At 42.5% G+C, this 17,366-nt stretch overlaps 1 protein-coding gene across 1 annotated transcript in view; it reads right to left on the bottom strand.

The window, feature by feature from the left end:
* LOC135524036 (tumor protein p53-inducible protein 11-like) overlaps nucleotides 1–17,366 on the bottom strand; it is a 141,523-nt gene that overhangs the window by 16,260 nt on the left and 107,897 nt on the right. The window contains exon 4 of the mRNA XM_064951172.1: nucleotides 13,407–13,503. Within this exon, the coding sequence (XP_064807244.1) occupies nucleotides 13,407–13,503 (97 nt within the window). The remainder of the gene's footprint in view (nucleotides 1–13,406; nucleotides 13,504–17,366) is intronic.

The following is a 17,366-nucleotide window of genomic DNA, read 5'->3' as shown; positions in this document are numbered from 1 at the left end:
CTTCCATCCTATCATCTCTTCCCTCTGCTCATACCTTCTCCAACCTATCTCCTGATTCTGCCTCCTCAACCCTCCTCTCTTCCCTTTCTGCATCCTTTGACTCTCTATGTCCCCTATCCTCCAGGCCGGCTCGGTCCTCCCTCCCGCTCCGTGGCTCGACGACTCATTGCGAGCTCACAGAACAGTGCTCCGGGCAGCCGAGCGGAAATGGAGGAAAACTCGCCTCCCTGCGGACCTGGCATCCTTTCACTCCCTCCTCTCTACATTTTCCTCCTCTGTCTCTGCTGCTAAAGCCACTTTCTTCCACTCTAAATTCCAAGCATCTGCCTCTAACCCTAGGAAGCTCTTTGCCACCTTCTCCTCCCTCCTGAATCCTCCTCCCCCTCCCCCCCCTCCTCCCTCTCTGCAGATGACTTCGTCAACCATTTTGAAAAGAAGGTCGACGACATCCGATCCTCGTTTGCTAAGTCAAACGACACCGCTGGTTCTGCTCACACTGCCCTACCCTGTGCTCTGACCTCTTTCTCCCCTCTCTCTCCAGATGAAATCTCGCTTCTTGTGACGGCCGGCCGCCCAACAACCTGCCCGCTTGACCCTATCCCCTCCTCTCTTCTCCAGACCATTTCCGGAGACCTTCTCCCTTACCTCACCTCGCTCATCAACTCATCCCTGACCGCTGGCTACGTCCCTTCCGTCTTCAAGAGAGCGAGAGTTGCACCCCTTCTGAAAAAACCTACACTCGATCCCTCCGATGTCAACAACTACAGACCAGTATCCCTTCTTTCTTTTCTCTCCAAAACTCTTGAACGTGCCGTCCTTGGCCAGCTCTCCCGCTATCTCTCTCAGAATGACCTTCTTGATCCAAATCAGTCAGGTTTCAAGACTAGTCATTCAACTGAGACTGCTCTTCTCTGTATCACGGAGGCACTGCTAAAGCTAACTCTCTCTCCTCTGCTCTCATCCTTCTAGACCTATCGGCTGCCTTCGACACTGTGAACCATCAGATCCTCCTCTCCACCCTCTCCGAGTTGGGCATCTCCGGTGCGGCCCACGCTTGGATTGCGTCCTACCTGACAGGTCGCTCCTACCAGGTGGCGTGGCGAGAATCTGTCTCCTCGCCACGCGCTCTCACCACTGGTGTCCCCCAGGGCTCTGTTCTAGGCCCTCTCCTATTCTCGCTATACACCAAGTCACTTGGCTCTGTCATAACCTCACATGGTCTCTCCTATCATTGCTATGCAGACGACACACAATTAATCTTCTCCTTTCCCCCTTCTGATGACCAGGTGGCGAATCGCATCTTTGCATGTCTGGCAGACATATCAGTGTGGATGACGGATCACCACCTCAAGCTGAACCTCGGCAAGACGGAGCTGCTCTTCCTCCCGGGGAAGGACTGCCCGTTCCATGATCTCGCCATCACGGTTGACAACTCCATTGTTTCCTCCTCCCAGAGCGCTAAGAACCTTGGCGTGATCCTGGACAACACCCTGTCGTTCTCAACTAACATCAAGGCGGTGGCCCGTTCCTGTAGGTTCATGCTCTACAACATCCGCAGAGTACGCCCCTGCATCACACAGGAAGCGGCGCAGGTCCTAATCCAGGCACTTGTCATCTCCCGTCTGGATTACTGCAACTCGCTGTTGGCTGGGCTCCCTGCCTGTGCCATTAAACCCCTACAACTCATCCAGAACGCCGCAGCCCGTCTGGTGTTCAACCTTCCCAAGTTCTCTCACGTCACCCCGCTCCTCCGCTCTCTCCACTGGCTTCCAGTTGAAGCTCGCATCCGCTACAAGACCATGGTGCTTGCCTACGGAGCTGTGAGGGGAACGGCACCGCAGTACCTCCAGGCTCTGATCAGGCCCTACACCCAAACAAGGGCACTGCGTTCATCCACCTCTGGCCTGCTCGCCTCCCTACCACTGAGGAAGTACAGTTCCCGCTCAGCCCAGTCAAAACTGTTCGCTGCTCTGGCCCCCCAATGGTGGAACAAACTCCCTCACGACGCCAGGACAGCGGAGTCAATCACCACCTTCCGGAGACACCTGAAACCCCACCTCTTCAAGGAATACCTAGGATAGGATAAAGCAATCCTTCTCACCCCCCCTTAAATGATTTAGATGCACTATTGTAAAGTGGCTGTTCCACTGATGTCAGAAGGTGAATTCACCAATTTGTAAGTCGCTCTGGATAAGAGCGTCTGCTAAATGACTTAAATGTAAATGTATGTAGAAAATAGTAAAAATAAAGAAAAACCCTGAAATGAGGAGATGTGTCCACATTTTTGACTGGTACTGTATATATACTACCTTTCAAATGTTTGCGGTCACTTAGAAATGTCCCTGTTTTTGAAAGAAAAACACTTTTTTTGTTCATTAAACTAACATAAAATTGGTATATATTTGCCTTGTTTTAGTATCTTGTTTAAGTATCTGGAGCATCAGCATTTGTGGGTTCGATTACAGGCTAATAACGGGCCTCTGCACTCCTATGTATAGATATTCCATAAAAACTCAACCATTTCCAGGTACAATAGTCATTTACAACATTAACAATGTCTACACTGATTTTCTGATTAATTTGATGTTATTTTAATGGACAAAAAAATTGCTTTTCTTTCAAAAACAAGGACATTTCTAAGTGACCACAAACTTTGAATGGTAGTGTATACAGTTGAAGTCGGAAGTTTACATACACCTTAGCCAAATACATTTAAACTCAGTTTTTCACAATTCCTGACATTTAATCACAGCACAAATTCCCTGTCTTAGGTCAGTTAGGATCACCATTTAATTTTAAGAATGTGAAATGTCAGAATAATAGTAGAGAAAATTATTTCTTTCAGTTTTTATTTCTTTCAACACAGTCCCAGTGGGTCAGAAGTGTACATACACTCCATTAGTATTTGGTAGCATTACCTTTAAATTGTTTAACCTGGGTCAAATGTTTCGGGTAGCCATCCACAAGCTTCCCACAATAAGTTGGGTGAATTTTGGCCCATTCCTCCTGACAGAGCTGGTTTGTAGGCATCCTTGCTCACACACGCTTTTTCAGTTCTACCCACACATTTTCTATAGGATTGAGGTTAGGGCTTTGTGATGGACACTCCAATACCTTGACTTTGTTGTCCTTAAGCCATTTTGCCACAACTTTGTAAGTATTTGGGGTCATTTGGGGTCATTGTCCATTTGGAAGACCCATTTGTGACCAAGCTTTAACTTCCTGAGAAGTTGCTTCAATATATCCACATACGTTTCATCCCTCATGCTGCCATCTATTCTGTAAAGTGCATCAGTCCCTCCTGCAGCAAAGCACCCCTACATGGTTGTGAAGGTGTTCTTCGGCTTGCCAACTTCCCCCTTTTTACTCCAAACATAAAAATGGTCATTATAGCCAAACAATTCTATATAATTTTCATCAGAGCTGAGGACATTTCTCCAGAAAGTACGATCTTTGTCCCCATGTGCAGTTGCAAACCGTAGTCTGGCTTTTTTATGGCGGTTTTGGAGCAGTGGCTTCTTCCTTGCTGATTCAGATTTTGTCAATATAGGACTCATTTTACTGTGGATATAGATACTTTTGTACCTGTTTCCTTCAACATCTTCACATGGTACTTTGCTGTCGTTCTGGGATTGATTTGTACTTCCGCACCAAAGTATGTTCATCTCTAGCAGACAGAACGCGTCTCCTTTCTGAGTGGTATGACGGCTGTGTGGTTCCATGGTGATTATACTTGTGTACTATTGTTTGTACAGATAAACGTGGTACCTTCAGGCGTTTGGAAATTGCTCCCAAGGATTAACCAGACTTGTGGAGGTCTACAATTTTTGGCTGATTTCTTTTGATTTCCCCATGATGTCAAGAGAGGCACTGAGTTTGAAGGTAGGCCTTGAAATACATCCATAGGTACACATCCAGTTGACTCAAATTATGTCCATTAGCCTATAGTTTGTTAAAACCAGAAGGGGATACGGGTTCCCAACTAGGAACACCCCCCCCCCTCCAGCCCCCCACGGTGACGCATGGAAAGCAAAAATATTCTTAAAAATATTTAACCTTCACACATTAACAAGTCCAATAGCTTAAATGAAAGATAAACACCTTGTTCATCTACCCAGCATGTCAGAATTTTAAAATGTTTTACAGCGAAAACATAGCACATATTTATGTTAAACCACCACTAGGGAAACATACAATATGTAGCCACATGGCTATGCAAATTAGCACAATCACAAACGCAGGATTAAAAGAAAAATAATTCACTAACCTTTTGAAAATCTTCATCAGATGACAGTAATAGCACATGTTACATGGTACATTTATGTTTTTTTCAATAATATGCAATTTATATCCATAAATCTCCATTTACATTGAGCCATGTTCAAAAAATGCAGCAGAAATGACTGGAGAAATTATAAATATCTCCAGCAGCTAACGCCAGATAACAGCAATAAACATCATAAACTTTGACTAAATATACATGTTCTACATATATGTAGAAAGATACACTTCTTCTTAATGCAAACGCTGTGTTATTTATTTTTAACGTTACAGAATTCGTTCACTATTCAATAATCTGAGACGGCGCTCAGCCATTAGCATTATTTCTCTACTATGTTGGATTCGACAAAAATACAATTTTATAACATAAATATTCCCTTACCTTTGATGGTCTTCGACAAGAATGCCGTGGAAGGAGTTATACTTACCTAATATAACGTTTGGTTGCAGTTGGTGTGTCTTTGTATTAGCAAAAGCTAACATCTTCAGGTGAATTACCCCAAAAATGACTTCTGGTCACGAAAATTGCGGATCAAAACTTCAAATTTACATATTATATGTCGACTAAACTGGTCAAACTAAATGCAGAATCAAGCTTTAGGATGTTTTTAACGTACAAAACAATTGGCGATTAAATCAAACATAACGAACTCACATCAACCAGCTTGGAAAAAAATGTCCGTTTTTCCAGAGCGCGCTCCTGTAAACGCGTGACACCCAAGTGTTTGGCCCACCAAGCAGTCAAAACTCGTGCCATTTTCTCATTGCACGTTTCACTGTAAGACGGGAGCGCGCTGAAGCGATAGAAACTGTTCCCAGAGCCATAGCTGGTTGGGAAGGGTGGGGGCGATGACGTCAAAGTTGGGGGAATTTTCTAAGGAGGGAGAGAGAGTTTGGAAGAATGGCTGCCCTGTGAGTTCTGCTTTACATACAGACATAATTCGAACGGTTTTAGAAGCTTTAGAGTGTTTTCTATTCAATAATAATTATTATATGCATATATTAGCAATTTTTGACAGTTTTTTTTTTTAGTTTACTTTGGGCACACCATTCATCCAAAAGGGGGCAGTATTTCCCATAGCCCTAACAGGTTTTAACCTCTTGAAACTCCCCATCCCGGATCGTGAATAAAGCCTCAGGCTCATTAGCATAACGCAACGTTAACGATTTCTGAAAATCACAAATAAAATGAAAATAATGCGCCTACTCTCAAGCTTAGCCTTTTCTTAACAACACTGTCATCTCAGATTTTCAAAATATGCTTTTGAACCATAGCAATTCACTAATTTGTGTAAGAGTATGCTAAGCTAGCTTAGCATTTTGAGTAGCATTTAGCACGCAACATTTTCACAAAAACCAGATAACCAAATAAATAAAATCATTTACCTTTGAAGAGCTTCGGATGTTTTCAATGAGGAGACTCTCAGTTACATAGCAAATGTCCAGTTTTTCCTGAAAGCATCTTTGTGTAGGAGAAATCGCTCCGTTTTGTACATCACATTTGGCTACCGAAACGAACCGAAAATTCAGTCACCAACAACGTCAAACTTTTTCCGAATTAACTCCATAATATCGACCGAAACATGGCAAACGTTGTTTGGAATCAATCCTCAAGGTGTTTTTTCACATATCTCTTCATTGATATATCGTTCGTGGAAGCATGCTTTCTTCTCTGAATTCCATGGAAAAATACTTGCAGCTGAGTTTTGCGCACCAATATCGGCGCAGGACACCGGGCGGACACCTGGTAAATGTGGTCTCTTATGGTCAATCTTCCAATGATATGCCTACAAATACGTCATAATGCTGCAGACACCTTGGGGAAACGACAGAAAGGGCAGACTCATTCCTCTCGCATTCACAGCCATATAAGGAGACAATGGAAAACGGAGCCTCAAATCCTGCTCATTTCCTGGATGCCGTCTCATCTTGGTTTTGCCTGTAGCTCACGTTCTAGGGCACGCACAGAGAATATCTTTGCAGTTCTGGATACGTCAGAGTTTTTTCTTTCCAAAGCTACCAATTATATGCATAGTCGAGCATCTTTTTGTGACAAAATATTGCGCTTAAAACGGGCACGTCTTTTTATCCAAAAATGATATAGCGCCCCTAGAGTTTCAAGAGGTTAACAAGAAGTTTGTGGAGTGGTTGAAAAATGAGATTTCATGACTCCAACCTAAGTGTATGTAAACCTCCAACTTAAACTGTATGTATTGTATTCAGACCCTTTACTCAGTACTTTGTTGAAGCAAATTTAGCAGCGATTACAGCCTTGAGTCTTCTTGAGCATTTGAGGAGTTTCTCCCATTCTTCTCTGCATATCCTCTCACACTCTGTCAGGTCCGATGGGAAGCGTTGCTTCACAGCTATTTCAGGTCTCCCCAGAGATGTTTGATCGGGTTGAAGCCTTGGTTCTGGCTGGGCCACTCAAGGACATTCAGAGACTTGTCCCGAAGCCACTTGTGCATTGTCTTGGCTGTGTGCTCAGGGTCATTGTCCTGTAGGAAGGTGAACCTTCGCCCCAGTCTGAGGTCCTGAGTACTCTGGAGCAGGTTTTCATCAAGGATCTCTCTGTACGTTGCTCCGTTCATCTTTCCCTCGATCCTGACTAGTCTCCCAGTGCCTGCCGCTGAAAAAAATCCCCACATCATGATGCTGCCACCCCATGCTTCACCGTACGGCTGGTGCCATGTTTTCTCCAGACGTGACGCTTGGCATTCATGCCAAAGAGTTCCATCTTGGTTTCATCAGACCAGAGAATATTGTTTCTCGTGGTCTGAGAGTCTTAAGGTGCCTTTTGGCAAACTCCAAGCGGCCTGTCATGTGCCTTTTACTGAGAAGTGGCTTCCGTCTGGCCACTCTACCATAAAGGCCTGATTGGTAGAGTGCTGCAGAGATGGTTGTCCTTCTGGAAATTTCTTCCATCTCCACAGAGGAACTCTGGAGCTCTTTCAGAGTGACCATCGGGTTCTTGGTCATCTTCCTGACCAAGACCCTTCTCCCCCGATTGCTCAGTTTGGTCGGGTGGCCAGCTCTAGGAAGAGTCTTGGTGGTTCCAAACCACATCCATTTAAGAATGATTGAGGCCTCTGTGTTCTTGGGGACCTTTAATGCTGCATACATCTTTTGGTACCCTTCCCCATATCTGTGTCTTGACAAAATTATCTGTGTCTTGACAAAATCTCTGAGCTCTACAGACAATTCCTTCTACCTCATGGCTTGGTTTTTGCTCTAGCATGCGCCATCAACTGTGGGACCTTATATAGACAGGTGTGTGCCTTCCCAAATCATGTCCAAAAACAGGATTGGGGAGTAACGGATTACATGTATTCTGTTACATGTAAAGGATAACAAACAAACAGTAATTGTAATTCCTTATGTTACCAGCAAAAATATTGGAATCAGATTACCTATACTTTTGAAAAACTAGATGATTACTTTGATGATTACTTAGAAATTCAGAAAGGATGATTGTGAAAAAGATCTTTGACTGTTTTTCTGTTCAAAAACAATTTATATTTGTCAAATGCGCCAAATACATGTTTACTTACAAGCCCTTAACCAACAATGCAGTTGAGAAAAATAAGTGCAATATGTACATGTAGGTAGATTTAAAGTGACTATGAATAGGTAAACAGAGAGTAGCAGCAATGTAAAAGAGGGTGGGGCACTGCAAATAATCTGGGAAGCTTTTTGATTAGGTGTTCAGCAGTCTTATGGCTTGGGGTTAGAAGCTGTTAAGAAGCCTTTTGGATCTAGGGCTCTCCGGTACTGCTTGCCATGCTGTAGCAGAGAGAACAGTCTATGACTAGGGTGGCTGGAGTCTGACAATTTTTAGGGCCTTCCTATGACACCGCCTGATATAGAGGTCCTGGATGGCAGGAAGCTTGCCCCCAGTGATGTACTGGGCCGTACGCACTACCCTCTGTAGTGCCTTGCGTTCGGAGGCTGAGCAGTTGCCATACCAGGCAATAACGCAACCAGTCAGGATGATCTCGATGATGCAGCTGTAGAACTTTGAGGATCTGCTGACACATGCCAAACCTTTTCAGTATCCTGAGGTGGAATAGGCTTTGTCCTGGAATCTTCACAACTGTCTTAGTGTGTTTGGACCATAATAGTTTGTTTAATGATGTGGACACCAAGGAACTTGACGTTCTCACCCTGCTCCACTACAGCCCCTTTGATGAGAATGGGGGGGTGCTCGGTTCTACTTCTCCTGTAGTCCACAATAATCTCCTTTGTATTAATCACGATGAGGGAGATGTTGTTGTTCTGGCAACACACAGCCAGGTCTCTGACCTCCTCCCTATAGGCTGTCTCATCGTTGTCGGTGATCAGGAATGCCACTGTTGTGTCATCCGTAAATTTGATGATGGTGGAGTCTTGCCTGACCATGCTGTCATGAGTGAACAGGGAGTACAGGAGTGGACTGAGCACGCACCCCGGCTGGGCCCCCATGTTGAGGATCAGCGTGGCGGATGTGTTGTTACCTACCCTTACCACCAGGGGGCGGCCCGTCAGCAAGTCCAGGATCCAGTTGCAAAGGGAGGTGTTTAGTCCCAGGGTCCTTAGTTTAGTGATGAACTTTGAGGGCACTATGGTGTTGAACGCAGAGCTGTTGTCAATGAATAGGATTTTCACATAGGTGTTCCTTTTGTCCAGGTGGGAAAGGGAATTGTTGAGTGCAATAGAAAGTGGTGTGATTGGACCATGTTAGTTTGTTGTTGATGAGGACACCAAGGAACTTGAAGCTCTCAACCTGCTCTAGTGCTGCCCTGTCGATGAGAATGGGGTCGTGCTCGGTCCTCTTTTTCCTGTAGTCCACGATCATCTCCTTTGCCTCCTTTGGCTGTAGTCAATGAATAGCATTCTCACATAGGTGTTCATTTCATCCAGCTGGGAAAGGGCAGTGTGGAGTGCAATACAGATTGCATTATCTGTGGATCTGGTGGGGTGGTATGCAAATTGGAGTGGGTCTAGGGTTTCTAGGATAATGGTGTGGAAGTGAGCCATGACCAGCCTTTCAAAGCATTTCAAGGCTACAGACGTGTGTGCAACAGGTAGGTAGTCATTTAGGCAGGTTACCTTAGTGTTCTTGGTTCAGGGACTATGGTGGTCTGCTTGAAACTTGTTGCTATTACAAACTCAAGCTCGGAGTACACATCCTGGTAATCCATCTGGCCCTGCGGCCTTGTGAATGTTGCCCTTTCTAAAGGTCTTACTCACATCCGTTACGGAGAGCGTGATCACACAGTCATCCGGAACAGCTAATGCTCTCATGCATGTTTCAATGTTACTAGCCCCAAAGCGAGCATAGAATTTAGCTCATCTGGTAGGCTTGTGTCACTGGGCAGCTCGCGGCTGTGCCTCCCTTTGTAATCTGTAAGTGTTTGCAAGCCCTGTCATATCCGACAAGCGTCGGAGCCGGTGTAGTACGATTCAACCTTGGTTCTGTATTGATGCTTTGCCTGTTTGGTGGTTCGTCGGAGGGCATAGTGGGAATTATTCTAAGCTTCCGGGGTAGAGTCTTGCTCCTTGAAAGCAGAAGCTCCATGGCTTCTGGTTGGGTTATGTACGTATGGTGACTGTGGGGACGATGTCATCGATGCACTTATTGATGAAGCCAGTGATTGATGCGGTGTTCTCCTCAATGCCATCGGAAGAATTCCAGAACATATTCCAGTCTGTGCTAGCAAAACAGTCCTGATGCTTAGCATCTGTGTTTCATCTTTTTTATTGACCGAGCCACTGGTGCTTCCTGCTTTAGTTTTTGCTTGTAAGCAGGAATCATCAGGATAGAGGTATGATCAGATTTTCCAAATGGATGGCGAGGGAGAGCTTTGCACGCCTCTCTGTGTGTGGTCTAGAGTATAGACTAGACTCTAGTTAAAACCTCTTGATACTACCCATCCCGGATCCGGGATCGTGAATACAGCCTCAGGCTCATTACCATAACGCAACGTTAACGATTTCTGAAAATCGCAAATAAAATGAAAATAATGCGCCTACTCTCAAGCTTAGCCTTTTCTTAACAACACTGTCATCTGTTCGATAAAGTCCCTCTTTATATCCAAAAACTTCTGTTTTGTTCTGTAATCCACAGGCTCAAACGCAGTCACGTAGAAACAGGTCAAACGATGTTTATAATCAATCCTCAGGTTGTCTTTAGTCTAAAGAATCGATAATATTTCAACCGGACAATAACGTTGTCAATATAAAAGTTAAACAAGAAAGGCGCGCTCTCGGTCATGCGCATGAAAAAGCCTTGGGACACTGTAGTGTCCACTCATTCAGAGTGGTCTTACTCTCTCATTTTTCAGAATACAAACCTGAAACAATTTCTAAAGATTGTTGACATCTAGTGGAAGCCATAGGAAGTGCAATTTGAGTCCTAAGTCAATGGATACTGTAATGGCACTCAATAGAACACTACAAACATAAAAGAAATCCCACTTCCTGGATGGATTTTTCTCAGGTTTTCGCCTGCCAAATAAGTTATGTTATTCTCACAGACATTAGTTTAACAGTTTTGGAAACTTTAGAGTGTTTTCTATCCAAATATATGCATATCCTAGCTTCTGGGCATGAGTAGCAGGCAGTTTACTTTGGGCACGCTTTTCATCCGGAGGTGAAAAGAGTGTAGTGAAGTTAACTCAAATCAATGAGCCCAATCAGTCCTCCATGAGAACAAAATAATAAGGGCTGGCTCATAAGCCCTTAGTTTTGGGGTCATGCTCAGGTAAAACAATTTTTCTAATCTATACTACCATATTTCCAAGTCCTATTCTTGAAGATTAAGGAGTGTAACATTTATTGGAATGACTGGAATAACACACTTTGGTTTTTAATGTAAATATATAATTTAATCTTATTATATGTAGTAGAACGTGATGGGTTAGAAGAAGCCTCATAACCAATCCATAAAGTAAAATTTAACATCCATATATGCCCAGCTATGTAAACTTTAACATTGATTTATCCTGCAATAGTTCAATTGGTAACATACTTTGTCTTCTTCTAATGCCTCTTAAAGGGAAAGTAATTTAAAAGTATTTCCGGATTGACTGACCTTCATGTCTTAAAGTAATGATGGACTTTAGTTTGTCTTAGCTTTTTTGAGCTGTTCTTGCCATAATATGAACGTTGCCTTTTACCAAATAGGTATACCACCCCTACCTTGTCACAACACAACTGATTGGCTCAAACTCATTAAGAATGACAAGAAATTACACAAATTAACTTTTAACAAGGCACTTTAACAAGGTTTAATTTAAATGCATTCCAAGTGACGACCTCATGAAGCTGGTTGAGAGAATGCCAAAAGTGTGCAAAGCTGTCATCAAGGCAAAGGGTGGCTACTTTGAAGAATCTCAACTATAAAATATATTTAGATTTGTTCAAGACTTTTTTGGTTACTACATGAATCCATATGTGTTATTTCATAGCTCTGATGTCTTCGCTACTCATCTACAATATAGAAAATAGTAAAAATAAAGAAAAACCCTTGAATGAGTAGGTGTGTCCAAACTACAGTTGAAGTCTGAAGTTTACATACACTTAGGTTGGAGTCATTAAAGCCCATTTTTCAACCACAAATTTTGTGTTAACAAACTATAGTTTTGGCAAGTAGGTTAGAACATCTACTTTGTGCATGACAAGTCATTTTTTAAACAATTGTTTACAGACAGATGATTTCAATTATCATTCACATTCATTTCAGTGGATCAGAAGTTTACATACATTAAGTGGACTGTGCCTTTAAAATACCAGAAAATTATGTCATGGCTTTAGAAGATTCTGATAGGCTTATTGACATCATAGGCGAACTGACAACCTTCAAACTCAGTGCCTCTTTGCTTGAAATCATGGGAAAATCAAATTAAATCAGCCAAGACCTCAGAAAAGAAATTGTACATGTCCACAAGTCTGGTTCATCCTTGGGAGCAATTTCCAAATGCCTGAAGGTACCATCTTTCATCTGTACCAACAATAGTACGCAAGTATAAACACCATAGGACCACACAGGCGTCCTACTGCTCATGAAGAACATGCGTTCTGTCTCCTAGAAATTAACGTACTTTGGTACGAAAAGTGCAAATCAATCCCAGAACAACAGCAAAGGACCTTGTGAAGATGCTGGAAGAAACATGTACAAAAGTATCTATATCGTCATAACCTGAAAGTCCGCTCAGCAAGGAAGAAGCCACTGCTCCAAAACCGCCATAAAAAAGCTAGACTACGGTTTGCAACTGCACATGGGGACAAAGATCATACCTTTTGGAGAAATGTCCTCTGGTCTGATGAAACAAAAATATAACTGTTTGGCCATAATGACCATCGTAATGTTTGGAGGAAAAAGGGGGGGGGGGCTTGCAAGCCGAAGAACACCATCCCAACCGTGAAGCATGGGGGTGGCAGCATCATGTTGTGGGGGTGCTTTGCTGCAGGAGGGACTGGTGAACTTCACAAAATAGATGGCACCATGAGGAGGGAAAGTTATGTGGATATATTGAAGAAACATCTCAAGACATCAGTCAGGAAGTTAAAGCTTGGTCGCAATTGCATCTTCCAAATGAACAATGACCCCAATCATACTTCCAAAATTGTGTCAAAATGGCTTAAGGACAACAAAGTCAAGGTATTGGAGTGGCCATCACAAAGCCCTGACCTCAATCCTATATAACATGTGTGGGCAGAACTGAAAAAGCATGTGCGAGCAAAGAGGCCTACAAACCAGATTCAGTTACACCAGCTCTGTCAGGACGAATGAGCCAAAATTCACCCAACTTATTGTGGGAAGCTTGTAGAAGGCTACCCGAAACGTTTGACCCAACGTAAACAATTTAAAGGCAATGCTACCAAATACTAATTGAGTGTATGTAAACTTTTGACCGACTGGGAATGTGATGAGAGAAATAAAAGCTGAAATAAATTATTCTCTCTACTATTATTCTGACATTTCACATTCTTAAAATAAAGTGGTGATCCTAACTGACCTAAGACAGGGAAGTCTTACTAGGATTGAATGTCAGGAATTGTGAAAACTGAGTTTGAATGTATTTGGCTAAGGTGTACGTAAACTTCCAACTTCAACTGTACATCCAGAATGTGTGTGCACTCACTGAGCAGTGCTCCCCCATAGAGTCTGATGGAGACACTGGTGTTGTTGATCTCCTCTTCAAACACTATGTCATACAGCTGCTTGGGCAACACCAGGGCCTGCAGAGGGAGCACAACACAGCACACTCATCATCTTAATCACAACATGCACCATTGTAACAATACTTCGGGGGATAGTTTGAGGTCCCAGAGCATTTCTCGATCAACCACGGGCAGCGGTTGTAACTACTGCTCCAAGAAAGCTAGGTCTGTTTGTAACAAAATCACCAGGCAGTTGCTCCTTAAATAGAACATTAGACAGAGAATAACTTAATTTACCATTAAACAATGTGGCTTCCTGTACCCCCACAGTAAAACCATTCACAGACATAGTAACAGGGTCTAAGGCCATTCAGCTACACAGTAAATTTAGGGGCAGACAAAGGCTGAGCTGTTCCTCCCAGATGTCCCATCGAGCTAGTGTAGTGAAGACTAACTGTATGGGACTCTGTTCACTAAAGAGAGGGGAGACTGAAAGAGTGGACACACTGCTTCCTTAACTCCTAGTGAAATATTTTGGTACAGTTCTAAACCACTCGTGAAAGTTCTAAACTGTGAAAGATAACCCTACTGTCAAGCCAGAGAATGAAACACTTCAGGTGAGGAGTGGTTACAGAGGTCTGGATCATGTTTACTCCAGGTAAATGTCACAATAAAGGAAATAATTGAGTAAATGAGGGGTAGAAAGTATTTTGAAAGCAGATGCTTCCACACAGGTGTGGTTCTCAAGGTAATTAAGCAATTAACATCCCATCATGCTTAGGGTCATGTATAATGATACCCTGCTGCCCATTATTTTCTACCATGGCTGGAAGAAGAAATCTCAATGACTTTGAAAAATGGGTCTCAAAGGAGCATAGTGGGTTTAAAGGGAGTGTGTGTGTGTGTCTCATTCATCAGATCTCAACCCAATTGAACACTTATGTGAGATTCTGGAGGGGTGCCTGAGACAGTGCTTTCCTCCTAAGGCTGTTTACGGTGACCGTATTATCGCCACACCGGCAGTCACGAGTCATGACCGCAGTCAAATTCCACATGACAATTGTGTCACAATAACTAGGCTTCTCCAAAACTACGCTTTGATGTCGCTGATGGTCATTTGTAGCCTACCAAAAGTGCTACTCAGCGCTCTATTGTCCTTCTAATCAATGCAAATGCGATCAAAAATCAAATCAAACCCTTCATGAGAGCCCTGGCATTCAGAGTTTACGCAGAATAGGATCATCTTTTGAGCAGCGAGAGCCAGCTCCTCATAGCTGGTTTTTTATTTTTATTTTAGGCAAGTCAGTTAAGAACAAATTCTTATTTACAATGACGGCCTAGGAACAGTGGGTTAACTGCCTGTTCAGGGGAAGAACGACAGATTTGTACCTTGTCAGCTCTAACCACTAGGCTACCCTGCCTGGTTGATGCAAGGAATGAAATAAGTGTTCCTATGAGCCCATGTGGCGCGACATTTTTATAGGCTATGATATGGAATTGGGTGAGAAAACAGAGTTTTAATGACCTCTTAAAAAGACAAGGATCCCATCAGCTTAGGCTAGGCGTACTATATTTACTTCTCAAATGTCCTAATATTAAGGACATTTCTTTGCTTTACAAACGAGGTAGTCTACCTGGCTGGCATAAAAATTAATTGCGGGAAAAGCGTCCTCCATTAATTATTCAAGTGCATTATGGATGACATCTTTTCTTCCCAGCCCCTGTTCCGACAGGTGCATGATAATGGCCCATTTTAAATCAACTAGTTTCACATACAGTACCAGTCAAAGTTTGGACACACCTACTCATTCAAGGGTTTTTCTTTATTTGACTAATTTCTACATTGTAGATTAACAGCAGATAATAGTGAAGACATAAAAATGAAGAAATAACACGTTTGAAATCATGTAGTAACCAAAAAAGTGTTAAAACATATCAAAATATATTTTATATTTGAGATTCTTCAAAGTAGCCACCCTTTGCCTTGATGACAGCTTTGCCATTCTCTCAACCAGCTTCATGAATTAGTCACCTGGTATGCATTTCAATTACACAGGTGTGCCTTGTTAAAGTTAATGTGGAATTTATTTCAATCTTAATGCGTTTGAGCCAATCAGTTGTGTTGTGACAAGGTTGGGGTGGTATACAGAAGATACCTATTTGGTAAAAGACCAAGTCCATATTATGTCAAGAACAGCTCAAATAATCAAAGAGAAACGACAGTCCATTACTTTAAGACATGAAGGTCAGTCAATCCGGAAAATTTCAAGAACTTTGAAAGTTTCTTCAAGTGCAGTCGCAAAAACCATCGAGTGCTATAATGAAACTGGCTCTCATGAGGACCACCACAGGAAAGGAAGACCCAAAGTTATCTCTGCTACAAAGGATAAGTTCATTAGAGTTAACTGCACCTCAGATTGTGAATAATTTATTCGGGCTACAGAGTTCAAGAGACATATCAACATCAACTGTTCAGAGGAGACTGTGTGAATCAGGCCTTCATGGTCAAATTGCTGCAAAGAAACCACTACTAAAGGACACCAATAATAAGAAGATACTTGCTTGGGCCAAGAAACATGAAATCTGTCCTTTGGTCAGATGAGTCCAAGTTTGAGATGTTTGGTTCCAATCGCTGTGTCTTTGTGAGATTCAGAGTATTTGAACAGATGATCTCCGCATGTGTGGTTCCCACTGTGAAGCATGGAGGAGGATGTGTTATGGTGTGGGGGTGCTTTGCTTGTGTCTGATTTATTTAGAATTCAAGGCACAATTTAGCAGCAGGCTACCACAGCATTCTGCAGCGAATCGCCATCCCATCTGGTTTGCACTTAGTGGGACTATAATTTGTTTTTCAACAGGACAATGACGCAAAACGCAACTCCCAGCTCTGTAAGGGCTATTTTACTACGAAGGAGAGTGATGGAGTGGTGCATCAGCTGTGGGAACTCCTTCAAGACTGTTGGAAAAGCATTCCTCATGAAGCTGGTTGAGAGAATGCCAAGAGTGTGCAAAGCTGTCATCAAGGCAAATGGCGGCTACTTTGAAGAATCTCAAATGTAAAATATATTTTGAGCTGTTTAACACTTTTTTGGTTACTACATGATTCCATGTGTGTTATTTCATAGTGTTGATGTCTTCAGTAGTATTCTACAATGAAAATAGTACAAATAAAGAAAAACCCTTGAATGAGTAGGAGTGTCCAAACTATATGTAAAGATGTAGCCTAGCCCATAGGCCTATACTGTATGTTTTGATAATGTTTGTATCACAACTAAAGTGGACAAATAAATCTAAGTGTAGCCTATATGCCTAGGACCCCTGGAACAGGGATGGAGAGCCCATAGCCTACACAGCCTAGTTAAAGGTATGAATAAGAGACTGAGGAAGTGCTCAAAAACAAGAGCGGAGTACATGCTTTTCAAACTACTTTTTTCAAATCATCATTAGTCACATCATGCAGCCTTAGAATGTATTATAAATCAAAACATTCAACATAAGTGTTTTTTTTATCACAACTAAAGCAGCATACATAACTCTAAAATAAACATATAGGAGGACCGGTTTCAAATGATCACTTTGTTAATTAACTGCTCAACACAGAATAGTGCACACGAGCTCAGAAATTGTTTGGGGAAAATATCCTTTCCATTTTATTCAGCTATGTTCAATTCTATTCTTGTTACTTTTAAATAATATAAAATAATGCCACAGGAAGTATTTCATATGCTATTCTGTTGTTCTGAAATAGGCAATATTATCATATTATAATTTTTCTTTAGATTTATTTTGATGGTGTAGGCAACCCTGGTCCGAGAGTGCCACAGCCAGTTCATGTTTTTGATTTAACCAGGTAATATCTGAATTGATCAATTAGCTCAGTTGGTCAGGTGTGGTGCCTCGTTGGAACAAAATCTTGCAGTGTCAATCTGTGGCACTCCAGG

This window comes from Oncorhynchus masou, chromosome 31 (assembly GCF_036934945.1).
Source record: "Oncorhynchus masou masou isolate Uvic2021 chromosome 31, UVic_Omas_1.1, whole genome shotgun sequence".
In the NCBI taxonomy this organism is placed as follows: domain Eukaryota; kingdom Metazoa; phylum Chordata; class Actinopteri; order Salmoniformes; family Salmonidae; genus Oncorhynchus; species Oncorhynchus masou.
Note: the sequence above shows the minus strand (reverse complement) of the source record. Positions and strands in the feature narration are given on the sequence as shown.